At 45.3% G+C, this 20000-nt stretch overlaps 1 protein-coding gene across 4 annotated transcripts in view; it reads left to right on the top strand.

Moving 5' to 3' along the window:
• enox1 (ecto-NOX disulfide-thiol exchanger 1) overlaps positions 1–20000 on the top strand; it is an 83329-nt gene that overhangs the window by 35213 nt on the left and 28116 nt on the right. For 2 of the 4 annotated variants that reach the window (XM_056389343.1, XM_056389342.1), the window contains 2 exons: positions 14192–14314; positions 14919–15056. In XM_056389343.1, coding sequence (XP_056245318.1) covers positions 14305–14314; positions 14919–15056 — 148 coding nt within the window. In that variant the 5' untranslated portion in view covers positions 14192–14304. Of the gene's footprint in view, positions 1–14191; positions 14315–14918; positions 15057–15900; positions 15924–20000 lie in introns of those variants that run through there. The other 2 variants (XM_056389344.1, XM_056389345.1) reach the window with 2 other exon arrangements.

Here is a 20000-nt window from a genome sequence, read left to right as displayed (position 1 = left end):
TTTTGGTGGCTAAAGGTCAAAGGTCAAGGTCAGTCGCCCCCAAATAGTGAGGCTGCATCAATGTATGAAAAGTGTTTATTTTTAAAGTGTTAATAACCTGGTTATAAAGCGTCGTCTCAGTGTGAAGGGGAACCAGAAGAAATGAAGGTGAACTGGTTCATTTTAACCTTCGTGAACTGAATGTTGAGCTGTAGCTCTGTGAAGTGTGAACTGACACAACACAGCTGATACTGCCTCCACCCAGACCCAGTCCAGTCCAGTCCCAGTCCCAGTCTCAGTCCAGTCCAGTCCAGTCCAGTCCCAGTCCCAGTCCCAGCCCAGTCCAGTCCCAGCCCAGCCCAGTCCAGTCCAGTCCCAGTCCCAGCCCAGTCCAGTCCCAGCCCAGCCCAGTCCAGTCCAGTCCCAGTCCCAGTCTCAGTCCAGTCCAGTCCAGTCCCAGTCCAGTCCCAGTCCCAGCCCAGTCCAGTCCAGTCCCAGTCTCAGTCCAGTCCAGTCCAGTCCCAGTCCAGTCCCAGTCCCAGCCCAGTCCAGTCCCAGCCCAGCCCAGTCCAGTCCAGTCCCAGCCCAGCCCAGTCCAGTCCCAGTCCCAGTCCAGTCCCAGTCCCAGTCTCAGTCCAGTCCAGTCCAGTCCCAGTCCAGTCCCGGTCCCAGCCCAGTCCAGTCCCAGCCCAGCCCAGTCCAGTCCAGTCCCAGTCCAGTCCCAGTCCCAGCCCAGTCCAGTCCCAGTCCAGTCCCAGTCCAGTCCCAGTCCAGTCCAGTCCACCAGCACCAGAACAAACTGTGAGATGTTAGTGAGTCAAATGGAGTGAAAATTAACCAGAGAGAGATGAATGAATCAGACTGATGAGATGTGATGGTTTAACAGTTAGTGTGTGTGTGTGTGTGTGTGTGTGTGTGTGTGTGTGTGTGTGTGTGTGTGTGTGTGTGTGTGTGTGTGTGTGTGTGTGTGTGTGTGTCTGTGTCTGTGTGTGTGTGTGTTACAGTTGGAAAGAGACTTTCTTTTACTCACTGTCTTTCTAAAGTTTCACTGACCTCAGCCTGGGCTTGGAAATTGGGGTTAATGTGTTTTTAATTTATATACACCCACACACACACACACACACACACACACACACACACACACACACACACACACACACACACACACACACACAAACTGCAGTCATTTGGACGAAGTTGCTTCCAGAAATCTGATGAGACATCCAGATGTTTTGGCTTTCAGTATCATATCAGCATTTATGTGTATGTGTGTGTGTGTGTGTGTGTGTGTGTGCGTGCGCATGTGCGTGCGTGTGTGTGTGCATGTGCGTGCGTGTGTGGGTGTGCGTGTGTGTGCGCGTGTGTGTGTGTGTGTGTGTTGTTGTTTCACTGCAGTTGCATGTAGCAGCACTCTGAAACATCTTTCCACTGGATTCAGAGTTGAGTTTTCCTGCTGTCGTCAGTGTGTGTGTCTGGAAACAGGAAGTAGTTTTAATTGATATGATTAATAGTAGTTAACTCAACCGTTATTCAGTACATCTCTGTAAGATATCTGTGAACCACTGAAACCACTGGCCTCTCTGTGACATCACATCTCACCTGTGTGTCTGTGTTGCTCAAGCTGCTGCTGTCAGGATTTTCAGAATAAAAGGATGCCTGACATTAACAAACAAAACATGGACAATGACCAGTCGGTCATCTCCCAAAACATTGCAGCAAATTTCACAACAGACATTTTCATAATTTCTTCTTCTATGTTTCTTGAGATATTTTATTTTGTGATTTGTTGTTATTTGTTATCTTCTATGCAGCTGCTTCACAATTTTTATTTATTTCTATCTACTGAATATAGTGACATAACAGTCCTAGGAAAAAATTATAACAACTCTGAATCAGGCAAAAATACTTTGGACCTCAGATCCAGAATCAGCTCCTGAAGTATCCCGATAAAACTGAAGTATCCGGAAAACTCTAAGATAGCCCGAAAACACTAAGGTATCCCAACAAACCTAAAATATTCTGATAAAACTGAAGTATCCGGATAAAACTGAAATATCCGGATAAAACTGGAGTATCCCGATAAAACTGGAGTATTCCCATAAAACTGAAGTATCCGGATAAAACTGGAGTATCCCGATAAAACTGGAGTATCCCGATAAAACTGAAGTATCCCGATAAAACTGGAGTACCTGAGCTGTGACAGGAACAGAAGAGAAAGATCAGGTGTTCCTGGTCTGATTGTGACTGACATCAGGGATAAAGTTGGAACAATCACTGACACTGTAAAACATTTAAAAGAAGTAAAAGTTGGATAAAGTCAAAGCCTAAACTACAGAGATGAAGTGACATGATCTGAGCTGAACCTTTATTGTTTAGTTGTGTTGACAGTCTGAGTTTCTCAGCGTCTTGTTTCTCTTTCTGTCATCGGCTCTTCTTCCCTCTGAGCTGCTGCGTCTCGTTGTCTCGTATCATCAGTGTCGTCTGGATGTTGTTTGTCCTGGTGATTGGGTACATCATGTTAAAGCAGGATTTGATTCAGAGCGTCTAATGTGGCAGATGTCCTCAGCATGGAGAGACCGATACTGTTCACGGAGCCGATATCAGCATGGGTTTTAAACAGCTGTGAACATCGCTGACTGATGAGGTTTGGTTTGTAGTTTCTGCTGTTCCCTCCTGTTCAGATGTGAACACACTGAGTCTCAGTGTGAAGTGTCGTGTGGTGTCAGGTCCACGTGAAACATGGCCGAGCGTCGTCCTTGGTATCGGCCCCCGGCGGCAGAGACGAGCTCTCAGGAGGCTCAGAGACGAGTTCTGCCACTTCCTCTCCTCCTTGATTGTAATTAAAGGAGACGGGAACAGACGGCGCCGCCTCAGCCCGCTGCTCCTGTCAATCAGCCCGTTTAGCATGGATATAATACAACGCTGTGATCTCACACACACACACACACACACACACACACACACAGACTGGATATCAGTCATTTTCTAATTCTATCAGTGGAAATCCTCCTCTCCTTCTTCTTCTTCTTCTTCTTCCTCTTCTTCCTGTTCTTTGTCATCGTCTTCTTCTTTCTCTTCTTCCTAGGTTCATCTGTTCATCTCTCCCTGACACACACTACATTCATTGATTGACTAATATGTTTGTTAAAAAGTTCAATAAAATTACAATAAAAAATCAATACATTTACTCAGTTTCCCTAAACAAACATCACTGAAAATCAATTAAAACGATTAATTATGAGAACGACTGCAGATTGATTTTCTGTTGTGATTGTTCTAGTGTTAACGAGGATGACGACAGCTGTAAACATTACACCTGTTAAACAGTAGCATCATCATTGTTAGCATGCTGATGTTAGCATGTAGCTGAAAGCAGCACTGTGTTTTACAGAGCAGCTGCAGACTCTGAGTCTTCTTCCTTAGCCTGTGTGTGTGTGTGTGTGTGTGTGTGTGTGTGTGTGTGTGTGTGTGTGTGTGTGTGACTCTAATGAATTTATTGTAGTGCATCATATTAAAGCTGCTGCAGATGGAGGATTAACTGACTTTACTCATCAGCTCCACTGAGTCCGACTCAATAAGTGTTAACTGTCGCTCGCGTGTCCTCACATGGATTCCTGTCTGACTGCCAGGTAAATATTCATAGACTCTGTGTGTGTGTGTGTGTGTGTGTGTGTGTGTGTGTGTGTGTGTGTGTGTGTGTGTGTGTGATGCTAATTGGCTCGTCCTGCAGAGCTGGGCTGTGAGCGACAGAAGGGATGGTGTTTAAAATGCAGAGAGCAGTCACGGCTGGAGGAATGCTAGCTACAAAACACTCCTCTCTCTCTCTCTCTCTCTCTCTCTCTGTTTCCTGTTTCACCTCTCCTCTTCTCTCTTTCTTTCTCTCACACCATCTGGTCATTTTCTGTGAGTCAGCGCTGTCGCCTGCTGGAGGCTCTGTCACACACCGTCACACACACACACACACACACACACACACACACACACACACACACAGAGACCTGTGACATTTAAAATGTTCAGCCCTGGAGATGTGTGTGACGGTGTGTGTGTGTGTGTGTGTGTGTGTGTGTGTATGTGTGTTTGTGTGTGTGTGTGTGTGTGTGTGTGTGTGTGTGTGTGTGTGTGTGTGTGAGACGGTGTGTGTGTGTGTGTGTGTGTGTGTGTGATACATAAACACTCTCCACCTCCTGCAAGCGTTAAATCCTGTTAGAAACCTTTTCTCTCTGATTGAACCAGTTCAGTGAAGCTGAATAGAAAAAAAATCAATGAAACTGATTAGATTAATAGTCTATAAGTGATCAGAGTGTCGCTGTCAGCCTGACCCATCAGGAGGCTAAGCTAATCAGTAAAAGTGGACGAGGACGTCTCGTCGGTTTTGGATTAGCTGGGAGTTAGGGGGGCGGAGTCAGACACTGCCAAGATGGCGACGGTGGAGCAGCTCACTCTGAGCTTCAGAGATCTGTGGGTGACGTCCATCTTTATTTACAGTCTGTGGGACGGACTAATGTCACGGTGCAGCGCGTCCTCTGTAATGGACATGTCTCCTGTCGTCGTGTGCATCACCATGTTCGCATTAGTCAGACACACGAGCTGCTCCTGTTTCAAATCTACTTTCTTTCTTTCTTTTATTTATTTTTTTACTTCAGACTGTATTGGACCCCCCCCACCCCCTCCACCACCCCTCCCCCCTCTGCTGCCTCTCAGGCCCTAAGTGGATTAAATGGATTCGAAACATGAGCCACAGCCGCTCTAATAGCATTGCTTGAATTTTAAGCAATTCATGGTGGATTGATTCAGAGACTAAAGAGCTGCAGCGCAGTAACTGAGACGCTCGCTCAGCTCTGACGCTCTGACACTGACTCGGCCGCCAGCCGCCGCTCGCTGAGCCTCAGATAACGAAGGTCTGAAGGAGAGCGGGGTGGGTCTGGTCTGGAGCCACTGTCACCTGACCAGACCTCAACATCTCTGAGTGTTACGTCATCACTGAACCACATTCAGATATCAGAGCAATGAATCTCTGTGAGGCCACGACTAATGATTAGTTTCATTATCAATTAATATGCCAATTATTTTCTTCTTTAAGTGATTAATTAATGACAAAGATATTCAGCTTCACAGAAGAAACAACAAATACTCACATTTCAGAAGCTGGAACCAAATATTTTTGTATCTTTTCATTTCTCAAAGTGATCAATTGATCATAAAGTTAGTCATCAATTATTTTGAAAGGACTGTTCGCTGTAGAGCTAAATCTCTGAGTTAAAGATGCCCGTAGTGTTGGTTTATTGATCCCTGTGTTCACTCAGACTGACTTCAGGTGTGTCAGCAGGTGTGATGTCGTGGACGGATGACGTAGAGAAGCAGACAGGAAATGAGGCGGGAGAGAGGGCGGAGCTATGACGTGCTTTTAGAGCCTTAGTACAACAGTGTTAAATGACGTTTTATTTGTGTCACCCAGAAGTGAAAAACTCCAGTTATGAAACTCAGTTTTCACAGAGTCTGTTTGTGCAGCAGAGAGTTTCTAATGAAGAGTGTTTCACAGTGAGACGGAACAATCTGCTGATGAGGACTCGGAGGTTTGAAGCAGCCGACCGACAGACTGTAAACCTGCAGCAGCAGCCACTGGTCACATGACACTCAGACAAAAAAAGAAAATGAGTGTTTTGTTCCTGTGCTCAGCCTCTGGTCTGCGGCACCGGCCTCTGCGTCAGCCGTTAATTTCCACTTGTCCCTTGCTGATGCAGCCTTTTCACTGCTAATTCTGGGCACCGGCTAATTACGAGTCTCACTACAGGGCAGTGACCTGACGAAGTGATAATGACTGTGGAGGAGACGCAGTCAGTGGAAACACAAACACAGAAAACAAATAACGTGTGAATATCGAAGGGATAATTACCACCTGTCAAAGTCAGCTGTTAATGTGAATTATTATCAACGCTGATTGTACCCTTTATATAACAGCAGGAATATGAAGCCTGGCTGCTAATTAAAGGAGCTATTTCTAAGTTTTTGCTACTGCTACATAGCTAACATTAGCATTATCAGCTGTTTACTGACCAGTGTAGAAGAAACGTTGTGAGTTCAGCATCAAACTTCACCAACCGCTGTCTGCAGTGGTGGAAACAAAAACCAATGTTAACTCTCTGTCACGTCTTTCCTTCTACTGAAGTTAGCATGCTAACCAGCTAGCTCCACCCTGTCTCAGCTTTGTAGCCTCCAGTCTGTCCTGACAACGTAGCTGCTCAGCTAGCATCTCAGATATTTACCTCAGCTGCAGAAACAAACCTTTTATTTGAAAGAACTTTGTGTTCAAGATCTTAGACTTTTATTTCTTATCTCCCCAGTTTTTTAATTTATATTTGATCATATTTTACCAGGATTTCTGAATATTTTCTGAGCTGCTCTAATTTTAATTTGCTGTTAATGAAACATCTGTACTGGAAGTGTTCCATCGAAGTACCTTGATAGCCATCTGTTTTAAATGGCAGAGTGGAAGTGATGGGAAGAAATGATTGAAGACCAACGCTTCCTGCAAATGTTTCATAATAAAAGCATAGCTGGAAAGAAACATATATGCTGGAAGTGTTAGCTGAGATAATCACTTTGCATTAACGTGAGGAAATCAACAAATCCTCACATTTATCAGCTTCACTTGATAAACTCAGTTATTGATGGTTTATCATAGTTATTGATCAACTGATCAATAAATTCCTTGTGTTTTATCATAAATTCCAGCCACACACGGCAGCAGCTGTTTTTCCCGCTCACAGAGGAGAGACTGGAACAGCTGTGCTCTGTGATGAGCTCTGTAAAGCTGCCAACATGTTTTCTCTTCCTGTTTGACGGTTAAATGTGAAATGCTCCCCTTCTTTCACCGATCATTACGGGGTGTGAGCCGGCCCCTTTCTCTGGACAATGATTTGATTGGAGCTGATTGGATTAGCTTCCTCGGCTGCAGCCGTCTCTCCCTGTGTGTCGCTGTGGTTAATGGTGCCTTTCTAAAGGCTTTATTAGAAGTAATTTGCTGCAGCCAGCGCTGACTGATATCTGGGCCGTGACCCTGTCTCTCAGCTGAAGGGTAAAGAGGGAGTCCCAGTCACACTGGAAGTGGCAGGCCCTGCTCTCTGCCCATAGATTAGAGGCTGACGCTCTGAGCTGAATACGCTGAAGAGTGACAGGAGTGAAACGACACGGCTCAGTGAGTCCAACCACAAACGTCCCCGAACATCCCTGTGGATTCATCTACTGCATATACACATAATGTTAAAGGAACAGTGAATAATTAACCAACAATTAAAAACCTAAGACGGAGCATTAGGGCCACGCTGAGGGGAAATCTGATCTGATCAGATCTGACATTTTGAGAATAAAGTCTTAAACTTTCAAGAATGAATATTACAAGAATGAAGTCATAATGTTATGAGAAAAAAGTCGTAAAGTTTCCATAAAAAATTTAGAGATAAAAAACAACAATTAAAAACTTAAGATGAAAATCATAATATTACCAAAATAAAATCTATTAATATTAAGTCATTTTACGAGAAAGAAGTGGTAATATTTTGAAAATTAAAAATGTAAAATGTTAAAAAATAAAAACAGAATTTTTAGAAATATTACAAGCAACCAATAAAATGGGTGATAGGACAGTCAGTGTTTCCATAGATACGGAGTGTGCCCCATGAGGATGCTGCTATATACAGTACAGTATGTCATGCATATTCATGTTGAACGTGTGAAGCACACAGCACGGCACACTGTGGCTGATACATGGTAAAAACTACAACCACTTCCTCATGGTCGTATCCCTCCGCCACTCAGACTAGTGGCTAAAGAGTGTATTGTGAGGTTCACCACCAAAATGTAGTGAGTTCACCCTCGATTCCAATTGAACGTTTTTTACCAAATTTGATGAAGTTCATGGTGTTACTGAGATACTGTGACACAGTGGTTAAAGATGGTTAAAGGTCGTTTCTGATGTGTTTGATGTAAGTGAAACTCTAGAAAATGAGTTTCTATGTTTCCTGTTGCTATAACAACTGTTCAGCCTGTGACTGTTGCATGGCAGCTGCCTGTATTTCCAGGTTAGCGTAGCATGCAGTGCTGTGAGCTGTAAGAACAGGAACGTGGCGCCCGCTCGGCTGTGAGACTGAAGTGAAGCAGAAAGACACGAGCTCTTCTTCTGCGGACTCATTACAGAGGGAGTCCTGCTCTGTGTTGATCTCCTGGAGAGTGAACGCTCCCTCAGCCTCTGAGTATCTGTAGTCAGGGACGTCCCTGTGACCGGGCGGGACCGCTGCCACGCTCCAGTCACATTCAGAAAGAAGGGGAACTGTGTGATGGTTTCAGTCAGATTTATGGGTCCAGGTTTAAGATGGACCTCCTGAAACACTGACCAGGAACACGTATTGAAGAGGCTCTCAGCTGCTGATGAACACGACCAGCTGCTCGTCACTCCGTCTTTAGAGCTGCAGTGTTTGATGTTCGTCCACCAGGGGGCAGCAGCATTCTGAAATAACCAGGTTTATTACGTCAGTGCACAGTACAAGTCCAGTGTTTCCTCTCTTTGAGCTCTGTGTTTGGTCTCCACCAGCCGCTGAATCATAGTTAGGTTTTGTTGCTAGGCGACATCTAGTGGTCATAGTGATGATGACAGGAGCGAAGGGACAAGTGTCAGTGATGTGGTATAAAGAGAGACAGAGTCCACGTTAGGAGGAGGAGGAGGTGGACGGATGAACGTGACACAGGAGAGCTGTGTTCGATCCCCGTTTGAAACCAGCTGTTTATGTTGTTACCGCGACAACAAAGATTGTCTAACATTGAGGAAGTACCGACCCCCCCCCGTGAACATCGACCTAAGGTTCAGTAAATACCTGAAGCTGTGACCTGCTACATGTTCACAGTGATCTGACTAGTGAGAGCTCAGAGTTTCCAGATGTAGCTCCTCCCCACAACATGACGAACAAGAGCTAATGCTGTTATCATGGGGGGGGGGGGCACTGGGCAGTGTTGGCTTGTTTGTTTCTCATTAGGCCTGAGTGTGTGTGTGTGTGTGTGTGTGTGTGTGTGTGTGTGTGTTCTCACAGTGTGAATCCATCGTTCACTTTGAGTTTATCGTTGTGTGTTTGTGTCCAACTGAGCATTTCTCAGTATGCAAATATGAAGACGTGTGTGTGTGTGTGTGTGTGTGTGTGTGTGTGTGTTGTGTGTGTGTGTGTGTGTGTGTGTGTGTGTGTGAGAATGATTCAGAGATGTCAAGTGAGCTCATGAATAATAAACAGGACATGCATCCAGCTGTGAATATTTCATGGTGCGTGAAAGTGAGCAGAAACACTCAGAGAGTTTGGCAGCGTCCAGTCGTCGTTCAGACGGAGGAGAGGACGAAGGGATGGAAGAAAAACATGGGGGGGGTTTTGAAGAAGTTCTTATTTTAACCCAAATCATGATCTTTACCTAAACCTAACCAAGCCAGGGCTGTTATTAAAGTAACCATGGCAACTTTGGGTATGCTTCTCTCAGTACAATCGTGTGTTTATTATGGTTACCATGACAACCAAGGTCCCATACGCATGCTGCCATAGGGGCGTCATTTCAGGAGACACTGCCATGGGTCGTATTCTGAGGGTTGAAAAAATATTATATAACCACACAGGTTATAATATATATATATATATATATATATATGTTATTCATGTTACTCATTCAGAGGATGATTTTAAGTGTCAGATCACTTCAGTGAAAACACTGGACAAGCAAAACCTGCCAAAACCTGTTCTGTTGTCTTCTCGTAATCAGCATGACCTCTGACCTTTATTATAAACAATCATTATCTGTACTTATGTTTGTAGTTTCCAGCTCCAACAACTTCCGGCCGTCTGTTTCCAACCTGACGTTTGACTGAGGCGTTTCCTGCCGCTACATCAACAAATCAACTAAACTAGTTGATTTTATGTCCATGTAACGTTTATCTAATGATAATATTGACTGATGTGATGGAATTATAATGTAAAGAGCTAAAGGAATCTTGTTATGTGTTTATAATAATAATTTATATAGCACCTTTAAAAACACACACACACCACACACACACACACACACACACACTCAAACACACACACACACACACACACACACACTCAAACACACACACACACACACACACACACACAGTAAAAGCAATAGGCAACATGGAGATGATAAAAAGAGAAAGACAATATTTTTCTAAAGTGGCTGGAGCTCGTTCGGACTCTCGGACATCTCTGAGGTCTGAGCTGAGAACAGGAAGTTGACAGAAGAAGAAGAAGAAGAAGAAGGTTCAGTCAGTGGGAGGAGAAGTCTGTCAACAGTCAGAGCTGGTGCAGACACAGAGAACACATTGCAGAGGAGGTCATCTCCAAGTGTGTGATGGTACATTACACACACACACACACACACACACACACACACACACACACACACACACACACTCTCCTCATCATGAAGTGAGCAGCAGAACAAAGAGACGGCTCATAGCTGCAGGTGTTTGTTTAGATTTCCAGTAGCTGTCTGATACACACCATTACACACATGATTCTCACCTGGATCGACTGTGTGTGTGTGTGTGTGTGTGTGTGTGTGTGTGTGTGCAGCCCTGCAGCGTCTCGTCCTTCTTTACATAAGCCCTGAATCAACCTGGTTTCTGAGCTCATCTGATCTCCGCTCGTGTCTCTGAACTGTTTCACTGTCACGTTTTTGAAGCAGTTTAATCTTCTTTACGTTTCAATAACTGAAGATTAAACATTAATAATCACGAAGTTGAACCTGAACCTGAACCTGAACCTGAACCCAGAGCAGAACCATGAGCCAGTTTAAAGAAGCTGGAGTCACGACAGGTGGAGGTTGTTGTGTTTCAGTCGTGAGACATTCAGGAGCAACATGTTGGTGATTTAGAAACATTTCCTCACGGCACTGACGGAGAACTTGATGTAGATCTGGTCTCTCGTGAAACCACGTCCACAGTCTGTGTCCCGACACTGGAGGACGCTGACGAGACGTAGACGGCTGCTGTCCAGTCAGTCTGTTGTCTGTGTTCAAAGGGGTTTAAATTCAAATCTTCTTTTTCCTCCGAGAACGTTTTTATGGCATGAGTCTGAACGAATGGGTCTCATTGGACAGTTCCACTCGTGGACAGGTGACATTCAGCGTCAGAGGCCCAGTGTTCTGCTCTGTGACCTGTGAGGAGTCCGTATATCCAGAGGGAACATGAATGTCCCTGAATGTCCCTGAACATCTCTAAACGTCTCTAAATGTCCCTGAACGTCTCGTCTTTTATTTTCAGGATGAATCTTAAAATAAATCTGGTTTCCTGCTGCAGAGTGAAGCAGCTTTCTCAGCTCGTCATAAGCCTTCGCTTCATCCTCCACCCCCCGTATCACTGGGGACCTCATTCTGCCTGCAGGATGTGTGTGTGTGTGTGTGTGTGTGTGTGTGTGTCTGTGTGTGTGTGTGTGTTTTTGTTCTTGTAGCTTTGTGAGGACTCTGACAGTGGAGACACTTGATCAGGTCTTCAGCTCCTCACAGTCCAGGTTCAGGTCCAGAACTGGTTCTAGGCTGGATTCAGGTTTATGAGCATGTGTGCGGGTGATTGTGTGTTAATTAAAGCAGGAAGTGTCCAGAATCTCAGCCGCTTCCTGGTGTCAGATGTGACTGATGATGGTGGTGGGGGGGGGGGGTTTATCAAACGTATGCAGGGTTTAATTTCAGTGAAACAACGTACAGATTGAATTAATAATAATTATTATTAATCATAATTAATAATTATTGTTATTAATATTAATGTTGTATTTATCAGCCCAGTTTTTGAGTGATGGGTCCTTCACCAACACATAAGTGACAAAACAAAAAGTGTGACAAAGTTTACCTCGTTGTTATTGTTGTAACCATGACAACAAAGATTGTCTAACATTGAGGAAGTACTTTTTTTTTTGTATATTTTATGCCTTTATTGACAGCACAGTAGAGAGACAGGAAATGGGGAGGCAGAGAGGGGGAATGACCTGCAGTAAAGGACCGTCTGATGCGGGACTCGAACCGGGGCCGACTGCAGCGAGGACTGTGGCCTCTACACATGGGGCGCCTGCTTAGACCACGACGCCCCAGGAAGTACTTATCTTAACCCAAATCATTTCCTAAACCTAACCAAGCCATGACCGTTATTACAGTAACCATGGTGACAGAGGTAGGTACGCCGCTGTCAGTACAGTATGTGTGTTTATTATTGTAACCATGACAACTGAGGTCCGACACGCCTGCCGCCACAGGGAGGGAGACACTACTCTGGGTTGTATCAGAGGGTTGAAAAAAAAAACAACTATTCTTATTATTATTATTATTATTATTATAAAAATCCCTGAAAACAGTTAACATCCAGGTGACGGTGCCCTCTAGTTGTCATAGTAACCATGGTGTTTAGGTTGAGGTCAGATCAGCTGAGTTTAACAGTAAATACTTCACAGACGTGTGTTTGAGCCAAACTTTAACTGTATTTGTTGCTTATTTACTCAAACATGTTGTTTATATAGAGAATCACTGAAGATGTGTGATGACAGCAGCTTCACTACACAGACCTGACGTGTAAATATACTTTACATAACAGCATCATTTTCTCAACAAGCTGCAATCATCTGCGTCTGTGTTCAGTTCGCAGCGTCCTGATAAAGACTCCACTTCCTGGTTTCTTCTTGTTGTTGTTGTTCTGCGTGGATTCATGTAACGTGATTATTCCTCCATTTAGGACCAGACTCTCTCTGGAGACCGTCCTGGGTCCATCCTCCGTTTTCTTGACCTGATTATGTTGCTGTGGGTCACTGAGGGTTTGTGTCTCTGGTCGCACAGGATCTGAGTTTATATACTGTTTAACCAGTGATGAATAAAAAACCCAGACGACGGTTTAGTCCTGAAAGGATCTGATCCAGTGTGAATGCCTCATCTCCTTTTATACAACACAGGGAAAGGTCAGAGGTCAGATCAGTTACTGAACATTCAGAAAGTTTTTTGCTTGTTTGTTTTAAACCCAAAATCAGAAAAAAAAATTTAGTTTTTTGTTTTGCCATTTTTTATTGTGAAATATTCAGTTTAATATTCATGATGTCTGCAGGTGAATCACCTCTAAAACCAGAGATCTCATGAATTAGTGAACATTCAGGCAGTTTTTCAATTTCAACCAAAAGATTAAAAAAAAAAACGGAAACACGTTTTTTATTTTGAAATATTTACCTTTACTTCCGCGTCACTCAACTACCTTTTCTTTATTCCTCAAGTCAACAAGGAAAAATGAAACATTTGCTAAAACCAGATATGAAACATTTGTTCAATTTTGATCTTCTTGTTTTTCATTTCTTTAATCTGACAACAGAAACCGTTTTTTCATCTTTGGTTTAAAACAAAAGAAACGTAAATAACCGTCTGAAAGTTCACGGACCCTGATCTGATCACGGTTTACATGAACTATGAAACTTAAAAGCTTTGTGGGTCGGCGTGGTCCATCCAATAGTTGTTGAGATGTTTCACTCAGAACCATAAAACCTCACGGTGGAGCTGGAGGATCAGCATCAGCAGAATTTATCCTCTGGGGACCGTGACTGTACAACATGTAAAGACAGTCTGTCAGACAGATGTAGAGAAAGTCCAGTCTGGACTGTTCTGGACTCTGGACTGACGCAGCTGAAGGTTTGTGTTTAAATGTGGACATGAAGAACCAGTGCTGAGGCCACGGTATCAGATCTAAACAGGACCTGGTCTCAGTGGACACCAGCAGCTGAGCTGTGTCCTTGTCCGACCTCTGCTGATCAGTGATGTGGCTGCAGCTGACTGCGGCCTGTCAGACAGAACTGAGGGATTTCAGATCCACTGAGCTGCTGTCACTTTGTCCCTGTGATGTTTTCCATGTGGCTTCGACAGCTCGGCTCAGCGCAGGGGCGGGAAAGTGCTAATGAGCAAGACGCCAGCCCTCTAACAACACACATCAAGGGTGTGTGTGTGTGTGTGTGTGTGTGTTTGTGTGTGTGTGTGGGTAAGCAGCTTTGCTAACTGTGCTTCTTAATTGCCTAAGGACTTCTTCTTCTTGGGTTTTGCGTCAGGTCTTGACTCGATGATTCATCGTCGCTCTCAAGGATTTTTATATTTTCTGACTCTGCCGTCGTCATAACTCTTCACCTCCTTTTTTCCTCCTCCTCAGGTGGAGTGACGACGGTGCTCTGACTGGATGAACCCATCCCTCCATCCCTCCGTCAGCCAGAGGAAGGATCTGATGAGAGGACTGCAGAGAGAGGAGAGAACAGACCTCCTGCTATGGCCAGTGGTACAGAACAACATTATAATCCCACTTTCAGAATGATATAATCCCACATCCAGAGAAGACGCTGCCTCCTCCGTAGCATCAGGACAAAGTGTGTTTCAGCTAACGTGGCTCTACTGCAGCAGCAGAGATACTGTAGATCTACAGCCAATTACAATATGTTCATTAGTGAAACAACAGATGGACACAACTCAGTCACTGAAAAGTCTGGATTCTGATTGGCTGGAGGGTTTAACTGGACTGGTTTCCTGTGTTAAAGCTCCCTCCAGTCTAAAGTGTCCATGTGTAGTTTGATTACAGAGTCACAGGGCTGAGGATGATGATGTGACCTTGCAGCTGTTTGAAGGTGAAGACTGTAGATCTGTTGGTTCTGTCTGATCCATTAGAACCACACCATGTTATTAATGAACAGGTTCTGATGTAGGAAAGCACCGACCTGAGAATTCTCCTGAGACATGTTCAAGTGACTGAACATCCTGATGATGGAGGAGTGAGAGTGGGAGGGAGTTTAATTAGCAAAATGGAACCCCGCCCCCCCATCCCAGTCTTTGACATATGTCTCTTCTGCCCCCCCCCCCCCCCCGTCTCTGATGTGTCTCTGGTGCAGCAGCTGACAGTGTCGGCAGTCTGGGTGCTGAGCAGAACCACCTGAGCGTCCCCGTCACAGATCATGGAGCCTGGGCCACGGCCATGAACAACCTGGGCATCATGCCTGTGGGCATCAGCGGGCAGCAGCTGGTTTCAGGTAACATCTGTACTCCACCCCCGGCTCTTTCATCTTTACACAGGAGAGGAAGCAGGGGTCATAAGGTGGGGGCAGGGGGTTAAGGGTCAGTCGGGGTAAGTCTTGGGGTAAGAATTGAGGGCGTGGCCTCTTTGAGTGACAGGTGGATGCTAGCACAGTCACCTCAGCTGATCAGTCAGTGAACATGACCTGTCTGTGTTCGTGGGGTAATTTGACGTGTTGTTAATGAACTAACTGAACATGAGGAAGTCTGAGCTGCTGTTTTTAGAGGTGACTGACAATCTAGTGTTATTTTGTTTGTATGTTAGCACTAAAAAGCAGGTATCACCGTCTGCACTCGCATTAACCTGGCTTGTTAGCTTAGCTCATTGACTAGCTAATGAGCCAGCAAATTAATTAGCCTTGGGTTAGCCTTCTAGCAAGACACCCACTTGTGCTAATGATGCTAATGAACACTGAAGTCTCAGCTCCACACAGGCCCCTCCTCTTTGACCATTTATGGATTAGCTGGGAGTTAGGGGGCGGAGTCAGACACTGCCAAGATGGCAACGGTGGAGCAGCTCAATCTGAGCTTCAGAAACCTGTGGGTGACGTCACAGAGACGACGTCCATCTTTATTCACAGTGTGTGTCGCAGTAACAGCGGCTCACAACAGCTCTGTTTATTGTGTCCTATCTCCTTCTTCTCACATGCATCATGTGACGACCACTCAGATCTATCTGGTGACCCTTGGGAGGGGCCCGAGCCCTCAGTTGGGAACCACTGGACTAAACTCCTTTATCTCAGTGGATAAAGCAGCTTCACCTGGAGCAGCTGCAGCAGTGAAATGCTGCTGAATCACTGATGACTCAGGATAAACAGCTGAAGGTAACACCTCTGTAAAGACCTGAGAGTGCGTGTGAGTGTGTGTGTGTGTGTGTGTGTGTGTGTGTGTGTGTGTGTGTGTGTGTGTGTGTGTGTGTGTGTGTGTGTGTGTGTGTGTGATGTAGCTGCAGAGACTTTCCCAGACCTCAAACTGCGACACTTTGCTGCAGCTGGAAATCAGCTCAACAGAAACTCCAACATCTGGATGTGATGATCCCTCTGTTCTGGTCCTGATATCCAAACCACATCAGACCTCAGACCTCAGACCTGGGGAGTCTAATGTAAACTGAGACCTGTACTCCGCCCCTGAGCTCCACCAGTCCCTCAGCAGTGAGTTCAGTCCAGCTGTTCTCCAACATCAGCCCCACTTGTTATTTCAACAAAAACGACACTAAGCTCGTCGCGTCGTCGCTTCGTCTCACCTCAGGATCTGTTTATGAAATTGTTTTCCTGAGACGTGGGGATTTGTCTGAGCTTCCTGGTTGTGTGTCTTTCTGCTACATAAAGACTCGAGGGGGGGTTGTCATTGTATAAGCGCTGCATTGTGGGGGTTTATTAAATGAGCATGCGGGGAGATTTGTTGAGTTTTTTTTGTGCGTTAAGCCCAGAATAATTGAATGGCTGGATTTAACTGAGGAGCTGCTGAGAGGAGACAGACAGAGACACAGAGCTGGTTCCTCTGGACCACAGAGGAAATATGAACATGATGACATGATATTATTACAGTGGTGATGTGATGCCGAGGAGACTCCACCTCTGGCAGCAGCTGCCGCTCTCCTCCCTCTGTCGACCACATGTGGGAACATTTAGATCATGAGACGCTGAGACAGAAAACAGAGCAGAGGATCTGATGTGAGCGTTAAAGCTTCAACCACAAACACACAAACATGGTGGATTACTGTTGGTCCTCAGACCTCTGAAGGTCTCTGTGCTTTCTGGGACCTGGAGGCTGTGAGAGGGATCAGACTTGTTGCAGAACAGATCCTGGATCAGACTGAGGGTCCAGGACTCCCTGAACCCACCTGCTGGTCTTCTTCCCACAGTGCACCTGGTGCCATCACCTCCCCAGGTGTACGGTGACCAGAACCTGGACTCATCAGACCAGGAGACCTCCTTCCTTTGCTCCGTGGTCCAGTTCTGATGACAGTGGACAGGGTTACCATGGAGACTGTGGTTATAACCATCATTAATGTCTGTGACCGGAGCCTCGGTCTCTTCTGTCGGACCAGACAGGAAACGACTTCAGAAACATCTTCATCAGTTTGACATGAACACACATTAACACATGAGCTGCAGATACTCACAACACAACAGGAAGTGTTTCCATCCCCCCTCTCTCTCTCTGTTGCTTTCAGAATAAAGGCAAAAAATTACTTTAGAAAAATAAAGTGATGAACCTGTGATGCACTTGCATGGAAGTATTATAATAGATGTTTTATAATACGTTCATGTGCACCTGTTGTTCCATGTTTTTAACTTCAAAAGTCACAAATCAGTGAACAAGTCCCAGCCTGGTCCGTCACTTTTTAGTGTCCCCTGGAAACACGTGCGTTGTGTTGTGAGTATTTTCAGATCATGTGTCCTCAAACTGGTGAAGCTGTTTCTGAAGTGTCGGTGTGTCAGGAGGTATTTACTGACCAGGAGCAAATACTCTGTCTCGACTGAAGTACAAGTACCTCAGATACGTCAAGTACAGTACTTGGAATTGTTCTGCTTTTTTAAACCCAGTGAAAACTGTTGGATTGAGCTGCTCACGCTTCGTTAAGGGTTGATTTAGTTACGATTATATTTAGACTCAGTTTTAACCCTGACTTCTGCATGGTCGTTTTGGGCGTGTCCTGACTTGAAGGTAACCACAGCCAGATGTTTCCAGAGAAGCTGCTGCAGCTCTTCTTCATGGCTCTGATGACAAACAGTCATAAAATAATTACAATTAAAGGCATAAATACCCTTTTCTCTGTTTTGGCTCTGCGTCTCCTTCTTCTCCTCCGTGTGTGTGTTTTATTTCTCCTCCACGTTTCCTCCTCTGTTTCTGTGGCTGGCAGCTGCAGCGTCGCTCCGAGCCAGAGAAATGAACCTGGCTCCCATCGTTTTGGCTCGGGGAGAAAAAGCTGCGAGCGAAAAGCAGCCTTATGTGATTATGATGAATGTGTGGCACAAAGACTTGTAATTTACCTGTCGGGGTTATCGCAGACGACGCTTTAATGAGTTTTCCTAAGACCTGAAGAATCTGCGAAGCATCCCGGCTGCAGACGCTCAGATTTATGGGCGATTATCTCTCCAAGTGTATTTTTCCTTTTTTATCTCCGGTAAAGAGAGTGAGGCTTCTTTCTCTTTGCCAACCAAACTCTGCAGGAAGCGATTTAAAGCTGTGCAGCCCACAGCTCTGTGTTCTCTAACGCTGGCTGAAAGTGACAATGTGAAGGAGCCAATGAGAGAAAACCTGCTGAAAAACATTTGTTTTATATATAAAATATGAATCTACTGGGACAAAAGTTCAGTCCAGGAACTGAGTGAATGTCCATCCATCCGTGTTCAGCTCACGGTCCAGACATCCCCCTCCCCAGCAGCTTGGTTATGTTTAGGAAAGGATGATGATTTGGGTTAAAATAAGGACTTCTTCAACATTAGATGATCCTTGTTGTCATGGTTACAATAATAACAACAAATAGTCATGGATAATAAATAATAAGCAACGTGGGAATCGAACACACGGCTCTCCTGTGTCGTATTCATCCTCCTCCTGACGTGGACTCTGTCTCTCTTTATTCTACGTCACCGGCACTTTCCCCTTCGCTCCTGTCATCGTTACTACGGCCACTAGATGTCGCCTAGCAACAAAACTTAACAATGATGTCATAATGACCTGCTGCACAGACGACCTGTGGGCTCATTCTCCGCCCTTTACTGAGTCTGTTCAGCGTGGTCGTACAACACGTCGTAACAACCAGTTTATTTGACGACTTGTACTTGTACTGTTTTTAATCTTATCTGGAAAAAAACTGTTTAAAATGTGAATTTGAAGTCGGAGGATTTTTCCTCCGATTTTTCCTCCGACTTAGACGGAAACATCTCAACATTCATGTTCTCCAGAGTGATGCACTGTAGAGACTGGCCGACTGTTGCAGGTGAGGACTGACTGTTTCAGGTGAAGACTGACTGTTTCGGTTGAAGACTGGCTGACTGTTTGAGGTGAGGACTGGCTGTTTGAGGTGAGGACTGACTGTTTGAGGTGAAGACTGGCTGTTTGAGGTGAGGACTGGCTGTTTGAGGTGAAGACTGACTGTTTGAGGTGAAGACTGGCTGTTTCAGGTGAGGACTGGCTGTTTGAGGTGAGGACTGGCTGTTTCAGGTGAGGACTGGCTGACTGTTTGAGGTGAGGACTGGCTGTTTGAGGTGAGGACTGGCTGTTTGAGGTGAAGACTGACTGTTTGAGGTGAAGACTGGCTGTTTGAGGTGAAGACTGGCTGTTTCAGGTGAGGACTGGCTGTTTGAGGTGAAGACTGACTGGCTGTTTCAGGTGAGGACTGGCTGTTTGAGGTGAAGACTGGCTGTTTCAGGTGAGGACTGGCTGTTTGAGGTGAAGACTGGCTGTTTCAGGTGAGGACTGGCTGTTTGAGGTGAAGACTGACTGTTTCAGGTGAGGACTGGCTGTTTGAGGTGAGGACTGACTGTTTGAGGTGAGGACTGACTGTTTCAGGTGAGGACTGGCTGTTTCAGGTGAGGACTGGCTGGTTGTTTGAGGTGAGGACTGACTGTTTCAGGTGAGGACTGACTGTTTGAGGAGAGGACTGGCTGTTTCAGGTGAGGACTGACTGTTTGAGGTGAGGACTGACTGTTTCAGGTGAGGACTGACTGTTTGAGGAGAGGACTGGCTGTTTCAGGTGAGGACTGACTGTTTGAGGTGAGGACTGACTGTTTCAGGTGAGGACTGACTGTTTGAGGTGAGGACTGACTGTTTCAGGTGAGGACTGACTGTTTGAGGTGAGGACTGACTGTTTCAGGTGAGGACTGACTGTTTGAGGTGAGGACTGACTGTTTGAGGAGAGGACTGACTGTTTCAGGTGAGGACTGGCTGGT

This window comes from Seriola aureovittata, chromosome 11 (genome assembly GCF_021018895.1).
Source record: "Seriola aureovittata isolate HTS-2021-v1 ecotype China chromosome 11, ASM2101889v1, whole genome shotgun sequence".
Lineage (NCBI taxonomy): Eukaryota > Metazoa > Chordata > Actinopteri > Carangiformes > Carangidae > Seriola > Seriola aureovittata.
Note: the sequence above shows the minus strand (reverse complement) of the source record. Positions and strands in the feature narration are given on the sequence as shown.